Consider the following 25,033-nt stretch of genomic DNA (forward strand, 5'->3'; position numbering starts at 1 on the left):
CACATAGACATAGAATAGATTAAAAAACTAATCGCTGCAGCTCTTTTCCTACAGATGTTTAAACTTAGTTACAACCAATTGATCTCACAGGGGATGAAAAATCTGCAGAAAACAAAAAGTTATAAAAAAAAATTGGTTTTAAATATGAAATGCCTCCATGCTTTGTCTTGGAGTGGTGAAAATTTGCAGTTCTTCTGTTTGTGTAATCTATAGATTTGAAAACAGTTGATAAAGGCCACAGGGATGTCATCAAATGTCTTTTTCTGACCAACAATTCGGATCTGAAGACTTTTACTTGGTCCATTCTAAGACCAGATAAAACAACAGATTCTCACATTTGAGAACCTGGAACGATCATGTAATATTATCCCTTGCATTCATGACCCACTTGAAGTGTGTGGCATTGTCTGTATCGGCAAAGACCCTACAGCCCTCTGCCTGTATTCCCTTATTTTATCATTATTTCACTGTGCTAGGGACACTTTACAAACCCAAAGCGTCAGTACTGGGAGTGAAGCTCAAAAATGAACTGGTGCATTTATGAACAGCTCGGAGAAATCCTGCTGATTCTACCTTTTAACAGCTAATCGCTGCAGCACTATCTTTTACAGATCTGTAAACTTAGTTACAACGGAGTCATCTCACAGGGGGTGAAAAATCTGCACAAGACAAAAGATTTGAAAAAGAGGTTTTGAATTTATAAGGTTTCCACACTTTGTCAGGGAGCGGTGAAAAATTAAGATTTCAGTTCTTCTGTGATCCAGTAATATTGCTCACCATTTTACAACGCAGGGAATGAATAATCTCTTTAAGCACTAAGCAGCAAATATGTGCTCGTGTTGGTGTGAAATAATGGAGAAGCACTTCATAATCTGAGACTTTTGCACTTTGAATTGGTCAGCGAGGGTGTTGACAGCTAAATGGACACAGCAGAAAGGAAAATTGCAGGAAAAAAAAAGCCCTTTTATCAGTCAGGTGAATTTTCCATGTAGAAACAATTAGGTGTGAGGGTTTCCGGTGGAGGTGAGTTGTGTGAGGCGGCGTGCTCCAGACAGACCTTGTGGACTGAAAGGCTATTTGGGAATGTCTCTTTATTCATCCAGAGAGAGCCTCCCCGCTGGGCACGGAGCGGCGTGCCTTGTGAGCTGTCTCTGACAGCACGGGCGTCCGCACAGAGCAGGGAGGGTAAACAAGGCTTTTAAAGGCCTCATTAGACAGAATCCTTGAACGGAGAAGGGAATGTTTAATCATTCACTCATGAGTTTCTGTGAGCGAATTTCCTCATTCAAGGAACTCTAAAAGATGTCTAAAAGCCATCCAAAGACTTTTGTTTGGTACGGTTTTTAAAAATGAGTGGTTTGATTGTTTTGCAGAAAGTGCATTTACTTCATGACAAAACGAATTACTATTCTGTCTTAATCATACTGACTGAACATGAGAGATTTTTCAATGTCATGTGTGTTAAGAACAGACAGAAAAATTATCTTAAGTTTCTTCTCCCTTACACTTTATATTTTACAAGTCATATACTTTATCAACCTGCGTAGGGCTTTTTCTCACCTATTTCAAATCTCTTGAATGATATGAAATAGAAACATTTAAAGGAACAGTTCACCTCAGATAATATGGTTAATTTATTTAAGAAGCAACACTGCATAGAGGCTAATTTAGTTAATCTGCAATCTGGGACTGCAACTAACAGTTATTTTCTTCATTGATTAATGGCATTTATTCTCTGACATGTGCAATTATTAGTTGGTCTATAAAATGCCAGAACATGGTGGAAAAATGGTGATCAGTGTTTCCCAAAGCCCAAGATGACGTCAGCAAATGTCTTGTTTTACGCACAACCCAAAGACATTCAGTTTACTGTAACAGAGGAGTAAAGAAACCAGATGCTCATGATGCTCATGCCCCAATATGCTCATGAAAGGATCTGGAATCAAAGAATTTTTACTATTTTTCTTAAAAAACTACCGGTTAATCAGTCATCAGAATAGTTGGTGATTAATTTAATAATCAGTCATTCGATTAGTGGTTGCAGCCCTATTGAAATCCCTGGCAGGTTAATGGTATATATATATATATATATATATATATATATATATATATATATATATATATATATATATAAAACATTAAAAGTAGCATATAAAACTGCAGACACACATAAGCACAGATAAATACATAAGTGATACAAGATAATACAGAAAAACTATCATTTTCCCCCTGGCTTATACTGCTATTTATCCATCAAGATGTGATTTGCCAAGTTTTGGAGATATAGGCTGTAGAGATGTCTGTCTTCTCTTGAGTATAATGGAACTAGATGGCACTCAAAGTGGAAAAAAAAACACATTTGAAAAACTCAAAAGCATGTCTGTATCCAGAAATCATGACCTGGTTTCTGTCTATGGTATTAAGAAAGTAGTTCCTTCATGGAATTGCTCACGACAAGATTACTACAAAGAGACATTAAAGAGACTTTGCTGTAAAGTTCTTCAAATGTATTTTTTTGTTTCTTGAGCACCACGAGCTGAGTGCCATCTAGTTACATTATATTCAAGGGAAGGCAGATATCTCAGCCGACACACATAGCAGAACTGTGTACATGGTTAAATAGCGATACAGTTATTTCCCTTTTTCAAAACACTGTCATGTTTGAGCATGAATTCTTTACTTTTGGGGACTATATGTGTAACAAAATAATCAAACGGCTCAAACCTTCATTTGCTAACCCTCCAGCGCTTTTAACCACATCTCATGTTCTTTTTCAGTGAGTGTGTGAATGAAGCACTGCCGAGCTGCAGAGATGCCCAGGCCTACAAATCTTGTTCTCCAGATGAAAGACGACATGTGTGTTTGGTACAGACCCCCCCAAAAATGTCACATCATTGTGATTTTTTCAGACAAAATGAATATCATTAATCGTATCACATATCACAATCACAATTTCAGTCAAATAATCGCAGTATGCCCCACCTTAATTCTACCGACTGGGGTTCCCTCAGATTTACTTTTTGTCGCATCTTACAGGGACAGCTTTATTTTATCATTGCATGTTTTCATGACTTTGTCAGTCAATTTGTCTCGAATAGCTTTCTGCATTAGAGGAAATTTGTCACCACAGCCTGTGCACACACAGGAACACTTAAGGAACAGCGTTTAACGACAAAACAGACACACAATGCACAATACAGTCACAGAGAAAATGAGTCAATTTTTGTTAGTGGCACAGTTTGTTGAGGACCGAGATGAGACTGAGATTAGACTTCATATAATTGTTTTCTTTTCTTTCTTTTTTTTTTTTTTTTGCTTTGATCAGTACTTTTTAAAAATACCAATGTATCAGGGTCCTCGGGGACTCCAGTCGAAAGCACCTCATTCCGCCTAAGCAGTTTAGTAGATGGAGCTATTTAGTTTGCTAATTCAAAGTATCACACACTATCAGGAGGGTAGGAGCAGCAGACACAGATTTCCTCATGTGCTCTGTCTGTTTTTCATTTTACATAATATGCAAATTAACTAAATTTTTTAAAATTTTTAATACTCTTTTTATTTGGATGACATTAATTGCATATTTAATAATGTTTTAAGAAGAAATAATTAACCATTGTAGTATGATGGTTGTTTGATATGGTAGTTTTTTCTTGGGGTCCTCAGTGGCTGCAGTTGGTAGTCCTTGTATGTGAAATATGTTGGTAGGATGAGGGTGTAATATTACAGTAGGTACTTTCTTTTTATACATATAATAATATTCCAGTTATATATGATAAATACTCCGACTGGGGCCATTTTGCATTATGAGTCTTACTTTGCTACTTGTGGCTAGTAATACTGCGTTTTTTTACTTAAAGACCCCCTCCAACCTTGCTAATATGTCCATGTGGTGTTTTTCGTGTGTTACAGTCTCAAAAAATCTGATTCAGTCTGGTTGGGTGTATGACATCATAAAGAGGGGGAGGGCAGGGGTATTCAGTTGGTTGCAGTCCACAACCTCACCGCTGGATGCTTCAGTAGATCTTTCAGTGCAGTCAGTTGAGTATTTTTACCACTGTTTCTATTTTTATCGCATCTTCTGCTGGTGGACATTAAGTGTAGGTCATAACAACTGGTCAGATGTGGTAGCTTGCAGTCATATCTCTACATTTAATTGATAATATGTTCCCAAACCTTTGACTCACAGTATTTTGCAAATGCGTCCTATATTTTAGATTATGTTAATGTCGGTGTCTATCATTTGTGGTGGGATTTTTTTGCCGGGCTGTCCCAGCTGTTGACGTTTTGTTCCACCACTTCTGTTTGCCTCCACCAAAGAGAGTTTCATTTCAAAGACTTTTCTGCTTTTGTACTGACAGACACATGCTCTTTAGTCAATCATCTCTGTCCATGTGCAGCCTGTGACTCATGTGTGGTGGACTTCTTTGGAACTGATGTGGAAATTATTCAAATCTCTTTTCTTTGGCTTGAATTAAAAAAAAAACAGAAATGAAATGTTGCTCCAGAAGCGTTTGATTAACTGATAAGTCGTTTGATCTATAAAATCTTAGAAAATATTTAAAAAGGCCATAGAGCCTATCATCAGATGTCTTCTTTTTCCAACCAAGAAACTGATTTTGTTCTAATGTAAGACCAAGATAAGCAACAAATTCTGACATTTGAGAAGATGGTTTTCATAGTTTTCAAATTTATATGTGCAATAACTTTGTTAAATTAAAAATACAATGCTGCTCATCCCTGGCTTTTCCTGAAAGTGGCTGTATTTTCCTTTAAAAGGGTGTTTTTTAATATAAATTACACAAAAGGTAAAGAAAATGTGATCATTTTAACCTATTTTTACCGTAGGCGGTCATACTGACTGCACATGGCTGCTGTTACATTATTACTTTTGTGCATCTTGGTTGCTAAGTAACTGTCATCGTCTCTGTCAAGGCAACTTCATAAGAGGGCTTGAGTTCCAATAATTTGCCTTCATTAAAATACAAATAATTAGACTAAATTGTCCTAATCAGTAGAATAACTCAAGAATTTAAGGAACATAAAAAAGTGGAGCCGAGGGACAACTGGAGCACCTTTTCACCTCTGACTGAACTTTTGTGTTTATACACAAACCCTTACTACAAATAGCAATATTTCTCTTTTTTGGTTTTGATTTATTGTTATTATTAATGTTAAAATAACATGTTTATAATCTTTAAATATACGTTTAATCGTTTCTTACTCTGAGTAATTCTAGATTAATGTAAAATTTGAATGGGATCACTGATGGTTATTATCCTACAAAAAGATACCGCTGTGAATATATGCAATCATCATGGCTTACTGTACACAATGGCATGCATATTGATAGATATAGAATTAAACTTTATAATTTCATTTTCAAAAAGATAACCTACTCTGTAATAAGTGTATTTCAGTAGTAGTTGAAGTAATGTGATGTTTTGAATGAGTCCCATTCAGCTTTCTGCTTAAGTGATGGCAGTCTATTTTTGTCAGCTAGAAACTGCATGCCGTTCCCTTGACCTGCTGTTCTTATTTAAGTAAAAGCCTGTCAGTTAGGTTTCTCTTAGTATTGTGCGTCTGACATCATGACATTCATGTCTCTCCCCTACAGTTGAGCTGCCATTTTCTCTTGGTGACTCAGAGAGAAGGTTAAGTCCAGTGCAAGACAAAACTGTATTTTGTGATCAAGTAATGTATTATGCTACATATAAAAATGGTCCACCTGAATCGTTTACATTGTTTAACTCACTGAATGAAACCAGTTATTTTTAAGTCAGCCTAACATGAAGTCAAAGTCATTCTAACATTGGAAATTATATTAATTATATTTAACAAACTGAAACTGATAATTAAATTAATTGCCAACTATTTTGATAACTGATCAGTTGGTTTGAGTAATTTTTTAAAGAAAAAACATAAAAAATTCTCTTATTTCAGCTCCTTAAATGTGAATAGTTTCTGGTTTCTTTACTCCTCTCTGACTGTAAACTAAATATCTTTGGATTGTGGGCAAACAAGACATTTGAGGACGTCATCTTGGGATTAAGGAAACATTTTTCGCCATTTTTTGAGAAACTGTAGGCAAACATCTATTAATCCATTAATCGAGAAAATAGTCAACAGATTATGGCCATTCTAGTGAAGTTCTGTCACTTCTTGTGTAAAACTTACAACCAAGTGATCTGTTTTAAATAGGTTTTAAATGTATAATTCCTCGATGCAGTTTTTAAAATAGATAATCAAATGTTCATCTTTAGGAACACTGCAAATTTCTGGCGAGGGGTGAATACCCTCTTTCTCACCCCTCTGTCTGCCCGCCTTCTCAGAGGTTAAAATTCCTCCGCCTGCATGTGTGTATTAGTATGCACGTGTGTGCGCAGACGCGCCGCTTTACCTCGTGCAGGTGGGTGCAGTAAATATTAGCTTTTCAAATGAACATGGCCACCCTCAGATATTTAAAGGCCGAAATTGAGAGGCTTTCTTTTTTCTCTTGGCAGGCCGCTCCAAACCAACAGCAGACAGCTTGGTTACATTCAACAAACATTAAGTAACCATTGACTTCAGTCTGTATCTTCTACTGCAGCTCAGTTTGGACTCTGGGAAAAGGAGGAGCTGAGGAAGGTCGCTGAGTTTACCTTGAATGCAAACAAACAGATATTAGCAGATATATAACACCACTGGGTTATAACACACATGACCTGAGGACACACAGTTGATGTCTGCAGCGAGACATAACTGCTGCAGACAGACAGTAGTATATGTTGCAGGGTTGTATGTATCGCGGGGCCTCTCCCTGTCCTGGAGACAGACAGAAAGCAGTGATCTTATGGTTAGCCAGCGGCCGCAGGCATGCTGAAAATGAGACCTTGAAGAATTGTCGGGTGGCGCTGTCACTTTTTCCGAGAGATGTCCATTCGGGGAGCTTCCTCTGCATATATCAGAGTGACAGACAAGCTAATGTGGCCTTTAAATCATGTGCAAGCTACACAGGAGAAAATAAAGCAGTCTTGTTTGAAGTCTGTGAAAACAACTGTTTGAACTTTAAAAAGTAAGTGGTATAAGGTGTAAGGGTAGTGACTACCTTAAAGGGACAGTTAACCCCAAAATCAAAAAATACACATTTTTCCTCTGGCCTGTAGTGCTGTTTATCCACCTAGATAATTTTGGTGAGACTTTCCGTTTTGGAGATATCAGACATAACTGAACTAGGTGGCACTCGGCTTGTGGTGCTCAAAGCTCCGAAAAGAAACATTTGACTGAATCATGGTTCGCAGTGTTTTCATTGTTGTAAAGACAAGCAACCGTGACTTGTCTTAAAATGCGTTAGAGACACACAGTGAGTTTTCATCATATTTTTTTTTTCTTCAAACTATAAAAAAGAAAGGTCCCAGTTTTATTTCACACACAATGGCATGCTGGGAAGTCTCCTAATATGTTGATCATGTTTCTTTAGAAACGTAATTGAATCTCAACTCATCATTTCAAGTCAAAGGACCTTGAGTGTAAAAACACATTATTTCATGTTCAGTGAAGTTCATAGTACTTGAAAATTGTGAGTTTAATAAACAGGAAAGGTGGAAAATGTACTGGTACTTTTTAAGTTAGTAAAACTTCTGAATGAATTCAAAGTTTTCACTTATTATAATTAATTAATTTGAACATTTGTTTTTATCGTGTATTTAGTTAAAGGAGCAATATGTATGAGTACAGCAGTCCAAATAGTGAGTTGGAGCCATAGACGGTAGATTAAATAGGTTGGAATCCTATTTAATATACAGTTGTTCTCCCCCCAGACTCGGCGGAAGCTCAGACAGACTGCAGGACCACTGCAGGAGTGCAAGACAAGCATTGAGCCCGTTATCCTGAAAACAAAAGCCCACTGCTCTGAAAATACACACTCTGCAGTTGGAGTTCAGTAACTTGTTTGTCTCACTGCCTGCCAGACTCTATTGACATATCGCTCAATTTAGCATTAAGACTCATAAACAGACATTTACTTATTAGGCGAACATGCGGCATTAATTTGAGCATGAAACAGGCAAACTAAAACAGTTGTTCCGGCCTGGAACAGAACTTTGAAAGGAGGACACCACAGCTGTGGGCTTGTTGTCAGAAGTGAGTATTTCAATTCAGCATGTTTCTTTAATCTCTGATGACATGTCATGGTCATTTTATGCTTCATCACAGTAAATATATTATTATATTAGTATGATTTTTTTTACAGTGAATAGGATAGAGATCCACGTGTTGAGTGATGTAACAGTTGGATATTATTAATAAAGAAAGATGAAAGTTTGCACCAAACTCTGCTCACCTTGCGGTGGATCTGCTGATGTGTTCACTGACTTTAAACAACACGGGGGACGGTGTTGCTGTGCTGCCTTTCAGTCTGTAACATTACATCAAGGTTACAGTTGGCAAATCAATTGGCAAAAACACAATAGAGAACTGGTTGTTGAAGCAGGCTATTTAAGCAGACGACACTGAATGAAAGGAGCTTTTAGTTTCCATATTCGGCAGCTCAGGGATGCCAGCGCTTTGGGGCTGTTTTGAGGTTTGGAGTTGGCCTTAAACACTTTTCAGCTATTGGCTGCTTTTTGGATGGCAGGAGGTTGTTTACTACGTTGAAAAAGGTGATGTGTTTTAGTGGTACAGACTTGATTTTTATCGGTTTACCCCTGTTTGGATACCGGTTGCCAAGAGAGATCTTTCATCGAGCCACTCGCTTCAAACCGCCGACAGTGACAGAGAGCTTTCAGGCCATCGTGTGGTAGGACACACTGGGAATTGTCTGTTTTTTGTTTTGTTTTCCGGGCTTTTGTCTCTGCTGTAGGAGGAGGAACATGACAGAGGACAAACCAGACATAACTCATTTTTCCTGCAGTTTTGTTTCTGAAATTATTTACATTTTAAACTGATGTGCATCGCCGATATAGATTTACAAAGCAAATAGTTAGTAGAATAATATTAAAGTCATCTACATGTGGATGCAATCATTTCCCACTCTAAAAGTCTATTAGTTTACTCCCGAATATTTAAAATGATACTTCAGAGTATCTGAAGTGCAGTTGTGTGAGGCACTTATCAATAGTCAGTGTTTTACCTGCAGTCAAGTACCTGCACTGAAGCTAAACAATGTACTGCTGTGTACTGGAGTAACAGACAAAAGTAAGTTCAGATTTACAAAAGTCACACAACAGCATGAAAAAACAGACTGAGGCAGCTGTAGTCCAGCTACCTCTGTGTTCAGCAACGTAAAATTTCAGATTTTTCCTGTGGAGTTTGGTTGGTTTTAAGAGAGTGATACTTTGCTGCAGTACATTGCTTAACTTCAGTGCTAGTACTCTTCTCTGCTTCTCCACACTGAGGGCATGCTGACCAGCATCTACTCTAGCTAATAACGCTGACTATGGATAAGTACATTATACGACCCCACTTAAAATAATCCAAACTATCCCTCTTAACAATAGCGCTTAAAGTTCAGATGGATGAGGGGAGGAGGGGGCCGTCCCACATCCGTGTGACGCTGTGTTTCTCCTCTTCTTTTTTTTTTTTTTCCTTGTGCAGCACAATCAGACAGAGTCATTCATTCATGTCCAGCTGCCAGCTCACTCCTCTCGTCCTCTCCTCACTGCTGACAGGAATTTCTGACCTGCGGTCTTTTGCACCCGGGCGTATTCGCAGAGAAAGATACAAAATGTAGACAGAGAAATGCGTTTCCCCTGTGGAGAATTCTACTCGACTTAGATCCTCCTCTCATTATCGCTTCTCGTTGCTTTTCCCCCTCCACTTCTTGTCCGTACCTTCCGTCTGTCCTCTGCTCTCGCTCCTGTAATGCCTCCTAATTGTGCGCTGAAATGCTTCTTCCTCTCTGCTATTTCGATCAGCAGCTCTCATTGCGGAGCTGGACTCTCTCACGTTAATGTAGTTGTTAACAGCTTGTGGTCACCGGGCGGTTTGTGTGGCTTTGCTGTTCGAGCTGACACACTTACTGCAGAGTACAGGGCTGTGTGGAAGCTCTGGACATTTGCGCGTCTGTCTTTCTGTCCTCTCTGACAGACATATTTTGATATAAATACTAAAAGATGTTTTTGTACTGAGCTTGTTCAAATCCTCATCATCTTGACAGCTCACAAGTCAGAAATCAGACAGGTGCAAATAGTGCTAGGTTGACAAGCATGAAACACTAAAGTGATACATTGTCAAGGAATAGATGAATAAATTTTCAAAGAATAAATGAAAAACTTTTCTTGGTTAGTACGGGAGTTTTTTGTTTCTGTCCTATCTTTTCTCATTTAAACTTCTAACCAGAAACACTCAGACTTGGTGCTTGAGATGGTTGAAATTAAAGTGATAGTTTGGATGATTGTGTGGTTGTATGTGGTACTTAAAGACAGTCCGTGTTACCTACAGTATATGGAGGTTTCGGGAAACAGAGAGGGGCACCAGCAAGGAAGCAGTGTAGCAATGCTGTGGACGGGGTCAGCAACAAAAGGTATTTTAGCCACTTAAATGAAGGTCCACCCCAAAAAATCAATATCAGTTTAAGTGTACACTATATTTAGGATATTTTCACAGCTCTACTTTGCCGTTAGACAACTTTTTCTGCCGGGAAACCACTAGTGTCCCATTGCCTCGATTTGTTAGTTTGCTTGTGTTATTGTGTGACTTTGGTGTTGTAAAGGTTAGTTTGGATTCCCTGAAGTTGCACAATAGCAGAAACAAACTAATCGATCGAGGCAACGGTAGACCAGCAACTCCTGTGCACTGTGAGGTAAGGTCACTTAGTTCTCACTTATGGAGTTTAGTTGCATTGGCGAGAGATATTTGGCCTATATAATGACAGTTTCCTATCAGGAAATGTAGTGTACACTTAAACTGGTATTGATTTTTTCTAGGTGGACCTTTTTTGAGTGGATAAAACAACTTTTGTTACTGACCCTCCTCTCTGCTTTACCAAACTAGGGCATGCTTACCTACATCTACTGTATCTAATACATGGACTATCAATAATAACCTCACACAGTCCCGCTTCATAAACCCTGAACTATCCCTTTAAACTAGATATTACCAATCCCATTTTAAATGTTGTTATTTTTTTTCTAACCACCTGCGATTTAGATCTAGATTTTTGGTTAGATTTTTATTCAAAACATGAAAAAACATGAAAAATTAAAACACATACTTGGGGAAAAAACAAAACAAAGAAACCTGGTGTTAAGCAACAATATTCCAGCCTTTGTCCCAGTTTTCACGATACACAACACGGACAAATCAAACCATAGTAAACATTCACAACACAGCAAGAGCAAATACGCAGAATAAAGCAAGCAAACATTTTTAAACATTTGTTTAAACTTATTTAATGTTGAACGTGTTTTTATTTTATGCTGTGTTTTTTCTTACTTCTTTTAGTAACCAATCTTGGATTTTAATGGATAAATTTAATTTAATGCAATGATTAATTGATTAGCTGTCAATTATTAAATTAATCAGCAACTATTTTGATAATTAGTTTTAGTAATCTACAAGAAAAAGTCTCTGATTCCAGCTTCTTAAATGTGAATATTTTCTTGTTCTTTCCTCCTTTAAGACAGAAAACTGGTTTAAGGACAAAACAAGACATTGTGGGACGTCATGCTGGGCTTTGGGAAACATTAATCGACATTTTTCACCATTTTCTGACAATATTTAGACCAAACAACTTTATTAATTTAATTAATCGAGAAAATAACCAACAGATTAATCAACAGTGAAAATATTTGTTAGCTGTAGCCCCAGAAAAACTATGAATGAAATGATAAATGATACAAATTGCTGACAGTCTCTTATAAAATTGGTTTGGATTCATCAAATGATGTGTCATCGTTCTTGTTTTCAGTCAGTGTGTTTTTTTCTGTCATGTCTTTTGTGTCACTCCCATGTCTCGCAGTGAGAGTAGTAAGAATAGCACTCGTAGGAGGGTGTTACTGAGAGTCACTCGCTGCTGTGTAATAAACATCCTCACCTACACACCTACTTTTCCCTCTCCAGCTCTACGACAGTCGTTTGACTTGCGATACGGTCTAATGAGCTGCGGGTGTTACAGAAAGTTGAGGATGACACCGACTGTTAACTTACGCTCAGTACATCTCTGACTCTGCATTTCTGCCCTCGCCATGGAAACGCCTTTGCTTCTCAGCTGTTGATACGGCGAATGTGTACAAGTTTCTGTAAACAACAACAGATGACTGTAACTCTCAAGTGTGTGTCAGTATGTGTGTGTGTGTGTGTGTGTGTGTGCATATGTTTGTGCGGTTCAGGTCTGTTAAATCCACTCCGTCTGTGTCTCTCATCTCTGCAGGAGTCGGAAGATCCAGATCCGGAACATTCCCCCTCATCTACAGTGGGAGGTCAGTTGTTTGTCTCTGTGTATGTGTGTGTGTCTGTTCGTATGTGTGTTTGTGTGTGTGTGTATGTGAGACAGAGACAGTGATGCCCAGTTGAAGCACCAGGTAGCACATAAACTAGTCTGAGTCACCGGCTTTTACACTGTCTTCCTCTGTGAACTCCGTGTGCGTGTGTGCATGTGTTTATGTCTGTGTCTGTGCTTATATCTGGCTGAGTGTTTGTTACTGTGTGTCTGTGTGTGTGTGTGTGACAGTGTCTCTGTGTGTCAACATCTGTAACCTTGCTGGGGTCCAAGTTGTTTTTCTCTGCATGTGTGAGTGTCTCCGTCGTCATGCCTGCCAACTCCCACATTTCTCTGTAGGTTGTCTACATGAGCTCCTAAACTCACAAAACTTTTCAGACCACTAAGAAATTTAAAAACATAAACATTAATGGAGAAATCACTCTGGCTCTCTTTGTTTTATTAGTATAAAACGCCCCTTAATGGATAACTTTGGTATTTATGAACCTGGATCCTATTTTCATGTTTTTTCTAATATCATTTTTACATTAAAACTAGCATGTAAATACACACTTACATTTCTTAAAACACGGGTAAACCCACTAAACATAGACGATTGACCCTCTTTACTTTGCCAGTAGATGAGTTTGCCTTTCTGTTTTTTTTTTGCACTTGAAAGCCAAGATTGAACTCGTGTACAGGCAGAGAGCAAAGCAAAATGTGTTCGGCGTCTTTGTATTCGGCTCTCAGGACTTTTGTAGCTTATAACTGAATCTCTGTGGTTTGATGTTAAGTTTCTCTCCTGCATCACTGTTTTTACTTTCAGGTATCTGCTTTATTTTACTGTTTCGTATTTTCCATTAGCTGGATAGGAATCATGTTAAGTTACTGATGATGGAATTCAACATTTCCTGATTTTGCTATTCAATACAGATGCTACAGATGCTCAACAAAAGACAAGCATGTCATAAAAACACTCCTTCAAGCAGATGTAGTCTACGATGCAGTGGGCTGACGCACTGAATAAAACTGAGTCAGACCATGCAGCACGTATGGATGAAAAAGGAGCAAAAATTATCGATGGAGGTAACAAGCCTGTGCTGGAAAGGGGTCAAAATTAGCGTGTCCACCTGGGTGTCAAGTTCACATCACTGCCAATCAGAGCTGGAGACAATAAATACCTACTGCAGCGACTATTGCACTGTCATTTGACCTGGGACTGAATGCTGATTGTACTGTTTCCCACTGCAGATAAAAGCCAGATGTCAGTGGGTGTTAGTGGGTTTTTATCAAGTGTGAGAGAACAATTTTTAAAATTGGTCCAGTATCGAGCGAGACCGCTGCAGCCAGCAGGAGCGAAATTAAGCTACATGGATCTGTACAGAGATAAACATTTTTTAAAGAGTAAGATTATGTTTTGTTTAACCAGAAATAGCTGTGTTATTGGTCTCGCCAAACTTACCAGACTCCTATCGCAAAACTGTAATTTTAGTTATCTTCATTCCAACCCATCATAAACAAAACAAAACTCACCAAAAACATCTAGGTTCGTCTTTCCACTGTTCCGACAATCACCAGCTCTGGTTTAATTGAAATAAACCCTTTGCTCACCACTTTAGGTTCCTTTTCCCACAGAAAGACTTTAAGGGCAACTTCTCCCATGTGCCATGACTACACACACACACACACACTGCTTCATGATACTAGTACAGATATGCAGCGGTAAATAAAATTGGGAATAAATCCTACTGAATTTCAGACAGTGGTAAGCTATCTCAAATATAAAAGTCTTTGTGAACTATATCATAGATGAATATTTGTAATATTATAGAATAAGAGAGTTGTGCATTTAATTTAAACTCCAAATCCCGATCTGTAATTTAGTATTTAGTAATATAAACACATTTGGACTGTGACTCTCTGTGTTTTTCTGATCTTTACTGAAACTCCAGAAGCACCAGAAAACATTCATTATTTTCATTACAGTTTTGTTTATTGTGTGTGTCTGTCAATCATTGTCAGAGTGAAAGCAAATTACAATCTTCTGCTTACAGATTGCACCTTTTTAAAAAGCATTTACCAGGATGGGTTTATGCCAGCGTCTCATAATGTTTACGTGTAAAGTTGTTCATGACTTCTTGTTAGTTTTAAACTAATTTACTAAACCATGTTTCATCGCCATTACAAAAATGTTTTAACTTGTAAAACCTAAGTTTGTGTAAATCAGTTGCTAGAAAATATTTGCAGCTGAATCCAATCACAAGCAATCAACTGTGTAAACATGTTATTATTATTTATGACAAATGTGAATGAGATTTTGAATGAGGTTCTCAAGTTTTACTTTGGCTCTCCTCTTAACACATTGTTACATGAACACTGGCCCACATGAGCACCACGAGCACAAGACCTGTGTGTGTGTGTGTGTGTGTGTGTGTGTGTGTGTGTGTGTGTGTGTGTGTGTGTGTGTCTGTATCCTTGTGCGTGTTTTTACATCAGTGGCCGTAGTTTGCGTCTCTAACTCACAGTCTGATTCCTCCCTCAGGTTTTGGACGGCCTTCTAGCTCAGTATGGTACTGTAGAACACGTGGAACAAGGTACGGAACTCTTCTCCTTCCTCTTGCCTGTTTGCTGCACGTCCCATCACCATCATCATCATCTGGTTCCCACTGTTCAATGCACATGTGTCTCTTTAGCAACACTGCACGCACAGAGACCTCCCAGTGAGTCAAGTCTCCCTGTGTGACTTGACTTCCTCGTAACCATCATCCCACACACCTCATTATCTAAACATAACCCATCTCTGCATGTAAATCAGCCTTTATCTTTCTGTCTGTCTGTCTGTCTGTCTGTCTGTGTGTCTTATAAGTTTGAGTGAGTGAGAAGAGTGTTTAAATTATATACAGCCTCTATAATAAGCACTGTGCATTGCCACGGTCCCTTCTGCCTCAGCGTATGGATTATAGTGAGCAGACATGGCAGACGTCCAGCAGTCATGTGTCCGTGTGTGTGTTTGCGTGCGCATCTGTTTGGGGGAGGTGTGTCGTGGTGATGAGGGAGGACTCTGTAGGCGCCTGTGGTGACGATCCTGTACTGTCTGATGGTGTGTGTGTGTGTGAGTGTGTGTGTGTGTGCAGATTAGTCAGCACCACACTCTTAGAAAGAAGAGTTACAGAAGGGTTCCTCTTGAAGGGCTGAGGTTCTACCCAGAATCATCTGCTTCCGAAGAAACCTTTTTTGAAGAAGGTGTTTGTCAGGGGCTCTTTGTAAGACTGAAGGTTCCATCAAGAACCTTTTTGATCCAAAGAATCCTTTTGGGGATGAAAGAGTTCTTCAAGAATTGTTGAAATACTTAAAGAACCCCTTCGCCAATCTTTCTTTGTACGGTAATATAAAAGGGTTCTTGGTAGAATCCCCCAAGTGTGTTCTGGAAAAAACCTTGGAATATAAAGGTTCTCCGTAGCCCTCAAAGCATGCCTGAGAAAATTCTTGGAAGATAGAACAGCCTGAGTGGGTTCTAGATTAACCCCTTGGAACATAAAGAGGTTTTCTGTAGAACCACCTGACTGGATCCAAGATGAAACCTGTGAAATATACAAAGGTTCTCTGTAGTATCCTCTCAAAGGGTTCTAGATAAAACCCATATAATATAAAAAGGTTCTCAGAACCCCCTGAGTCTGTCCTAAATAAGACCTGTGGAATATAAAAAGGTTCTCTGTAGAACCCCCTCTGTGGATTCTAGATAAAACCCCTGGAATATAAATAGGTTCTTCATAGAACCCTCTGAATGGGTTCTTGTTAGCACCCTTAGAAAGTGAACGGGATCTCGGTAGAACCTCCAGAGAGAGCTCTGGGTGGAACCGTTGCACCACAGACGGGCTCCCTGTAGAACTTCTCATAGGGGGTTTTGGGTGGAACCTTTCACAGAAGAATCTGAGTGTAACTCTTTATGTTGGATTTCTAAAAGGTTCTACCAGGAACTGAAAAGGTTTTTTCTCTGTGGACAAGCTGAATAATCCATAATGATTCTAGGTAGCACCTCTTTCTCTAAGGGTGTACAGCTATTCCTAGGAACTTTTCGCTGTCTACTCATACACACATGCAGGAGTAGTAGACCCGCACACACACACACACACACGGCGTCTCTCTGTGCGTCAAAACCAGCCAAGACAAACCACCACCCACTGTAGTCATGACAGGTGCTAAAAGAGAACCCAGAAGAGAAATTACTCCACTCAAGAGTTTCCCAAACGCTGCCGTTAAAACACTTCATCTGCTCCGTACCAGACACCAGCGCTGTCTCTGTCCCTCTGCGAACACCGCAGCTGCACAGTTACAGTGCGAGATCAAAGCCAGTTCGTGTATCTATCTGTCCCCCCACCCCGTCCTCATCACTCTCTACGTCCCTGTCCCAGCTTCCTGTCACTTTTCTCTGCCTGCCTGTGTCCGTCCGTGTGCTCTGGTTACGGGGTGAGGTTTTGGAGGAGTCCCATGTTCTTGTGTGGCATGGTGAGGGCTGCCGGTGGTGGCGGGGCGGGGCAGAGCTGGCTGCGAGCGCCGGGGACGGGCACCGTGCCAGGCTCTGCCCACTCACCCTCTCTCAGCCAGCTGGGCGCTCTCACTGGTTTTAACCCCTCCAAAACTTTCTGGTGTCCGCTGTGATCTGGCAGGTTTGGAAGTTTTGTTTTTTACTGTCAGAAACACAGAAAGAAGAACACTTAAAACACACTTTAAACACTTTAAAGGGATAGTCCTGATTATTTTGGGCGGGTTTGTATGAGGTGCTTACAGCAGATGGTCTGCACGCCACCGGTTTGGAGAAGCAGCAGGAGAACCATTGTAGGAAGCTGAGCGACGTACTGCTGTGGACACGTTCCGCAGCTAAATGTATTTTAGCCAATTAAAAAAGGCCCATGTAAAAAACACTCTGAGAAATAAGGGTTCCAAAAGAGTTCTTCCTGAAGGGCTAAGGTTCTACCCAAAGCCATTTTCTTCTGAAGAACGTTTTTTGGAGAGAGGGTTTGTCAAAGAATCTTTGTTAGACTAAGGGTTTCATGAAGAACCATTTTCATTCAAAAACTTTTATTTTAGAAGAAAGAGTTCTTAAAAGATTATTGAAATCTTTGAGGAACTCTTTCATCAAGGTTAATCAAGGATTTCTTGTATCATATATAAATATATATATATAAAAGGGTTCTTGGTAGAACCCCTTGGGTCTAGATAAAACCCTTATGTATTCTTAGTACAAACCCAGAGTGTGTTCTGGATAAAACCCCTGGAATATAAAAAAGTCTTTCTGCGTTCTAGATTAAAACCTTTGAATATGAAAAAGGTCTCGGTAAAACCCCATGGGTAGGTTCTAGATTAAAACCTTTGATTATGAAAGGGTTCTTGGTAGAACCTCCAGATGTGTTCTTGGTAAAACCCTTGGAATATATAAAGGCTTTCTGTAGAACTCCCTGAGTGTGTTCTAGATAAAAGCCTTGGAATATTAAATGATTCTTGATAGAACCCCTTGGGGTAGGTTCTTGTTGGCATCCTTAGAAGGTGAAAAGGTTCTGGATAGGAGGGGTCTGGGTGGAACCTTTCACAGGTGGTTCTAGGTATAACTCTAGAACCATCTGAACTCTCTGAAAGACAGAACCTCACTTCAAATAATCCAAACTGTCCTTTTTAAACACGCGTTTCCATATTTCTATGATACTGGCAACTCCCTCACGTCTTGGCTCATTTATTTTGCTGATAATCATTTTTTGTTCACATTTGGTCAACTTGCTAAACATTGTAATAGAGTTTATTAGCACATTGAGATTTCTAAACCATAGTTAATGTTTATTCAGCATCAGTTTTCACAATCATAGAGCAGCGGCTTCTTGTTGACTCATAATTTTGACATTTACACAAACAGAGATCCGTCGTTGCCAAAGCAGAGATACTATCCTCTCTGCCGACTGAGGCCTTTCTACACAAACAGATCTCTCCTGCAGAATCGAAAACCTCTCAATCAGCTCCTCGTCGTTGTATATGTCCAAGGGATTGCTTCTGTCTCTAATCCCTCTCTCACATCTTAAAGCCCCCCTGTTGTACAGCCGATAAGTGAGGTGCACCATTGTGCTAGAAGTTGCAGTTATCATCGATACCATAGAAGCGACCTAGATTTTGACTTTACACTTGCTCCTGACTAGGCGTAAGATTTATGCTTAGTGTCTTAGCGAGACGAAGGTTTAAGCCTAGTTGGTGAAACAGGCGTAACTATGAGGCTGGACTTAGAACACGAAGTTACAACTGTCTTAGCTTAAGACCAGGCGTAAGTCCTGTTGGTGCAACCTGCCCCAGAAGCATCACTAAGACGTGAGATAAAACAGGTTAAGAATAAGTGTACCGTATAAACCATGACAGTAACATAACATGTTCTATACAATTAATTGATTTTTTTTTAATTAATTTAATAGCACACAGAAAATAACATTGATAAAAACAGTATATGTAAAAATAAGAACAAGAATAAGACAGGGAAGCCAAAAGTCTTAAGAGGGTTATTGTGTTTCCTCCAGTTTAAATTTCAAATCAAATCAAAATGAAAACAAAACTACTGATTGTGATTTTTAGTCCAGATATTTAGTTTCAAAACCTAGTTGTTATTCTGCTACAAAAGTCTGAAACGGATAGGAACAGTAATATGAGAAAAATTATACAAAACAGAAAAAACAACCGAAAAACAAACCACACACAAGTAAGAACAAATACACACCCAAATAATTATAACAAAATGAACAATTAACCCAAAGATCATAAGACAGACCCTTAACTAATGCCAGGCTGTCCGGTCAGAAAATTGTAGGCAAGCTGTCAAACTTATGAACAACAAATTCACAAGTTTTCCTGGAACATATTTATTTCATAAGCAGGTGATATAAATTTTTACTCTCACATTCATTTTGCAGTCCACTCTCACTCTTCAAAGATCAGTATTTAGTATTTAATCTTTTTTTTTTAGTATTTGTCCTTCACTTTGGAGCTGCTGATCTGAACTTGCTTACTGTATCTTTTTACTTTTGACGACATAGCTACAAAATGGCCAAACGTCGCCAGCCACATTGTCGCTGATTCGCCAGTAATGTGTTGCTTAAGCGATTGTTTAGAGTCAGCGAGCATGTAACGCCAAGCTGACGTTTCTTTTTTTTTTAGTTTCTTTTTGTGGTAATAGCAAATGGAAGGGTTAAATAAAACTGTAAACCATTACTGCTTGAAAAATACCTATGTATGTGTCTGTATGTAAAACACTCTGTAGCTCTCACAGACAGAGAGCAGAGAACACCTCTAACGTACCACAGGTGACGATCTAGAGGGATTATGTTTATATGAGTCTATACATAGTTTTTCTAAGGACATTTTGCTCATTAAACCCAAGTTCACTCAGCTCTGAGCAGAACAGGACTACAGATCTTCCCAAGGTGCATCTCTGTTGTGCACGGCGTTGCACTTTATCACAGATTACCTGCTTTGTTTGGGCTGTCATGTCAAACTTAAGTCCGTTATTGTGCAAGTGGCGGAGAGGGTATTGTGTTCAGCAGCTCCTGTCTGTAGCGGCGGCAGCAGCGGGTCTGGAGGGAAGCCAGTGTGGTGATGGCTGTAATAGATTCACACAGACAAGTGGCTCTCCGGTCACCACGGGAACCTGGACGCGTGTCTGACTCACCTACGGCAACACCAAAGACCTGCTATGTGTCTGTGTGTGTAAGAGTGTGCCCGCACGTTTGTTTACTGTACTCATGTTTTCTCTCTTCTCTCTCTGTCTTGCTTCACAGTGAACACTGATACAGAAACAGCAGTGGTGAATGTTACATACGCAACCAAGGAGGAAGCTAAAGTGTAAGCAGCACAAAACAATGATGCAAACATGTGATATACTTGCTTTTTACCTGCACACATGCACAGATAAGCAGCAGCAACACAAGCAGCATTTTTTCACATACATGTTGGTGTAAATTATAATAACTCTGTATATCCAGAAGGGTCAGAGCAGGGTCACATCACGGTCAGTTACAGAACATCCTCCTCCAGAACTTCAGATAATTCATGTGCCCAACTAAACATGGTGACACCCAAGCAGGTTACTACATAATTTATGTTAAGATTAAGCAGCAGCGCCAACAGCTTCTGTTAGTCTGCAGTATACATCCACATTAAGCTGTCTACATGAAAAATGTACCTTTTCTCTCCGCGTCAGCCCTCTGTTCGTACTGAGCCGTCATTTTTCTCACCCATGAAATGAAGTTTTTGAAAATGGTCCTCAGAGTGACAGTGCTGACATGAGCCTGCCTTGTCACTACCAGGCTGCGTGCAGCACGATAGAAAGACGAGCTTGTGCCTCCACTAACATTGTAGAACAGAGGATCTTAATTTTTTCTCAGCCAAGGACCCCTTACATAATATAAAATATACCGGCTCCCCCCTTATGTATGGAGTCTTTTGATGTAGCCTATTTTTTTTACACTTCTGATAAGTTATGTGAAAGAACAACACAAGAGAAGTGTATTTTCAAGAAATGAGACGTGTTAAAAATATTTGCACCATGTCAGCACAGAATACCCATGTAGAGAGAGCCAGTTTCCACCATTAGTGGGAGACGCTTGACTGGGAGGAGGAAGATTCATATATATGTTTATTATAAGGTACAGGTTTTTAGTTTAGAATGTAATCTATGAACTGTTTTACATTTAATGTATATATAATCATGCATATAAGTTAGGACTGCAACTAACAACCATTTTCATAGCTGATTAATTGGTTGATTATTTTCTCAATAGATCGATTAATAGTTGTTTGTTTTAAAATGTCAGAAAATTGTGAAAAATGTCAATCAGTATTTTCCAAAGCCTAAGATGACATCCTCACATGTCTCGTTTTACCAGAAATATTTAGTTTACTGTCATAGAGAATTAGAAAAACAAGAAGATATTCACAAGCTGAAAATCAAAGAATTTTTACTATTTTTCTTTAAAAAACAATTACTCAAATTAATCAGTTATCAATAGTTGGCAATCGATTTAATCAATTAATCGTTGCAGCTCTAAAATATGTTCTATTTTTTATATTGTGATTATTCAAATGAATTAATCTGAAAACTTCTCACAGATCCCCCTGTGATCATTTTGTTAAGATGTTTTTGTCTGGAAGGAAGTCATCTCAAAAATGACTTGAAAACACTTCAGCGAACATGTTTTTACACATAAACAGAGTTGTAAAAATTAGCCAGCTTCATGTGGACACAAGCCCTGTTCACACGGGACTAGTATCACCTGGGGATTTCTGGTAACCTGTAATAATCATTCAGGTCCTCTGTGATCTAAATCCTGTGTGAATCTGCCATGATTTTAATTCGTAAAATAAAAAATATGCTGCAACTGACCAACCATATTTCACCAAACACAGAGGTCCTGTGATAATATTTGTCCTTCACTTCATGTTCTTAAATGCATCTTGCAGAAGCTTGGCGTTAATTTCTTATGATGTACACAACCAGCGCATGGAAGGAATGCAGGATTCGTTCTGCAGCATCATGTACACAAAGCACAGTACTGTATATCAAAGAGGCAGCACACCCCAAAATCAAAACTACCCATTTTAGCTCTTACCCAATACTGCTATTTGTGCATTTAAATAATTTTGGTGTAAGTTGCAGAGTTTTGGAGATATGAACTGTAGATATGTCTGTCCTCTCTCCAGTGTAATGCAACTAGATGGCACTCAGCTTGTGGTAATCAAAGCACTAAGAAATTACTTTTGAAAAACTCAAGAGGACCTACTTTCTTTCTACAGTACAGAACAACTGAAACTGCTCTCATAAGGTCTGTGGATTAACTTGAGTAACCGGGTCATGATTTCTGGAAAGAGTCACTGGTGTTGACCTTTTCAGATTAATATTTTTGGGACACCTGGAGCACCACAAGCCAAGTGCTATCTAGTTCCGTTATATTCGAGAGAAGGCAGACAACTCTCAGCCGATATCTCCAAAACTCTGCAGCTCACAACAAAACATTCGAGATGGATAAATAGCACTACGGGTGAGAGAAAAAATATATATAATTTTGATTTTGGGATGATCTGTCCCTTTGTAACATAGTAAATGAGTTTTGAAAACTCAGAGATATTGTTATTTCCTGGTTATATCTTGATTATTGACAGTTAAACCCATCATTGTCTTGTTGTTGCCTCACACCTCCTCCTGTCTCTCCACCTTGTGCTCCACCCCACAGAGCCATTGAGAAGTTAACAGGACACCAGTTCGACAACTACTCTTTCAAGGTGTCGTATATTGTAGACATGGATGCTGCTCCGCCGGACCATGCTCCCCGCACGCGGCGTGGGGGTCGGTCATCCCGGGACCAGGGCGCCTCTCAGCCCGGGCCCTCAGGAGAATTCGGCGCTCCCCGCCAGAGACAACACGACTTCCCCCTGCGCATGCTTGTGCCTACTCAGTTTGTGGGTGCCATCATCGGCAAGGAGGGCCTCACCATCAAGAATGTCACCAAACAGACACAGTCCAAGTAAGATGAAAACCATGACTCTCACAGTAGATCTCACCTGATTTTTTTTTTTTTTTTTGACCTTTATGGCATTGTTATTGTGGCACCCGGCTGGCTTCAGCATATTAGCAAATTTAAAATATAAAAGTGCACAGAGCAATGACAAATGTCAATAACATTGACAAACGTGTTCTTTTCAGTACATGCAACAAAATAAAACACAAAAAAATATATATATATATTAAACACTGAGTCGGTCCATTGAGGCGTAAGACTATGACATTTGCTGCTGTGATTGGGAGAAATTAGAGGAAGCTACGATGATGATGGTTAGTTGAGTTTGATGTGATGGTGATTGGACAAAATTGCAAGGTCATGCATAGGCCTGGGTGATGATGCTGAAAAGTCTATCACGATAGTTTCATAACAGTAGATACTGATAATTATTGATCATGTAGTTCAATCATATTGTGTACTCCAAAGCGTGAGGCTGGTCTCACCATCACCCTCATCCAGGACAGTGGGCTCAGAATATTTTCCAACCTCAGCATCTCTGAGCCTCCATGTCTCCACTCAAACAAGCGTGTTTTGTCAGACTGAGCCCCTGCTTGTGTAGGAGAGCAGAGACAAAGTAATATTTAGAAATGTCTGTGTGTTCATCTCCCAGTAATCAGTTTGTACTTTTAGGTTTCAGCTTTTTGTCACTTTCTTCTTCATATTCTTCCAGTAAGATGATATGCTGCTCTGTTTCATATGAAGAGTGTTGTGGTGTTGATTGAATTTGACCGTCTGGAGGAGGTGGGGTGTGGAGGAACAGTGATGCTATGTGTCACTTGCTCTCCCAGTGACATGGCGTCTCTGTGGGTCAGGAGACTGTCTGTCACATTTTGCATAAATGATTCGCAGCAGTGTTTCTCATATTTCTCATAAAACCCAAAGTTGCACGTTATGAAAGTTTGGTGCTGCAACGTGGTGCGACGTCAGTTCTTTCACTGTCTGTTTTTAACAGATAAAGAGGAGAGACAGGAGAGGGAGGGAGAAGTGCTTGTTTTGTGTGAGTGAGGCAGCAGGCATCCAGCGAGAGCGGTGCAGGCAGAGGCAGGGGGAGAGAGAAAACGGAGGAAAGTTACAGCGGCAGTTCCTTGATGCCAAAAATGAAATCTATGTGTGTCCTAATAAGATGTATCGATACAATTTGCGTTTGTCTTTTTGGCGATACAGGCGCCTGAATTGATGCTGTTGCATTTTACGTGTTAAAGCCCGGTGCACTGGATGCACAAATGAATTGTTACACCCCCTACTGTTCATGAGTCAGGGAGGAAGCACACGTGGGTTGTTTGCTGAATGATTGGCTGATCGCGTGTCAATTGTTGTTCGCTCCATTATCAAGAGATATGACAGGCTGTTTAGGAGTTTGTACTTTCATTGTGTTTTGCATTAATGCGTCTAACTGAGGCTATTGAACATTTTATCAAACTTCTTTCTTATTACCATTGATCGTTTTATCTCCCAGGCCTAGTCGTGCAGATTTCACAGGTGTTGCTTAAATTTGCATTAACTGTTGCAATTGCAACATTGCAACTTCCTGGAGGGACTGGTATGTCCCTTTTTTACTATGCCTGCTTGTGAAATTGCCCCCTTTTTTGGGCACTTACATTTCAAGACCAGTTGTCTGAGATATAACGTAAGGTAGCACACAATAAAAGCTTTATCTTGTCAAATTTTGGAAATGAGTTGCCCAAATTATTCATGACACATTTACTCTTGCTTTATATTTATTTTGTTTCATTTTATTCTTCTGTGAAAAAAAACCCTCTAGTTTCTTCTGTTTTCAGTACCTTACTTTTCTTTCAATCTGTAGATTTAACTTCCTTCCCTTGTCATTGTCTCTGACTTTGTCAATGTTGTGTTCATGTGTCTGTTTGTCTGTTCACCTGTCTGTCTCTCTCTCAGGGTAGACATTCATCGGAAGGAAAACGCAGGTGCAGCAGAAAAGCCCATCACCATCCACTCAACTCCCGAGGGCTGCTCCTCCGCCTGTCGTATGATCCTGGACATCATGCAAAAGGAGGCCACCGAGACCAAGACGTGAGTTTATGCTTGGACATACACA

At 39.5% G+C, this 25,033-nt stretch overlaps 1 protein-coding gene across 2 annotated transcripts in view; it reads left to right on the forward strand.

The window, feature by feature from the left end:
• igf2bp2a (insulin-like growth factor 2 mRNA binding protein 2a) overlaps positions 1–25,033 on the forward strand; it is an 85,530-nt gene that overhangs the window by 37,138 nt on the left and 23,359 nt on the right. For both annotated transcript variants that reach the window (XM_084725276.1, XM_084725277.1), the window contains 5 exons: positions 12,347–12,395; positions 14,937–14,988; positions 20,200–20,263; positions 22,651–22,941; positions 24,874–25,008. In XM_084725276.1, coding sequence (XP_084581402.1) covers positions 12,347–12,395; positions 14,937–14,988; positions 20,200–20,263; positions 22,651–22,941; positions 24,874–25,008 — 591 coding nt within the window. The remainder of the gene's footprint in view (positions 1–12,346; positions 12,396–14,936; positions 14,989–20,199; positions 20,264–22,650; positions 22,942–24,873; positions 25,009–25,033) is intronic.

This window comes from Lutjanus erythropterus, chromosome 8, assembly GCF_056507025.1.
Source record: "Lutjanus erythropterus isolate fLutEry1 chromosome 8, fLutEry1.hap2, whole genome shotgun sequence".
Lineage (NCBI taxonomy): Eukaryota > Metazoa > Chordata > Actinopteri > Lutjaniformes > Lutjanidae > Lutjanus > Lutjanus erythropterus.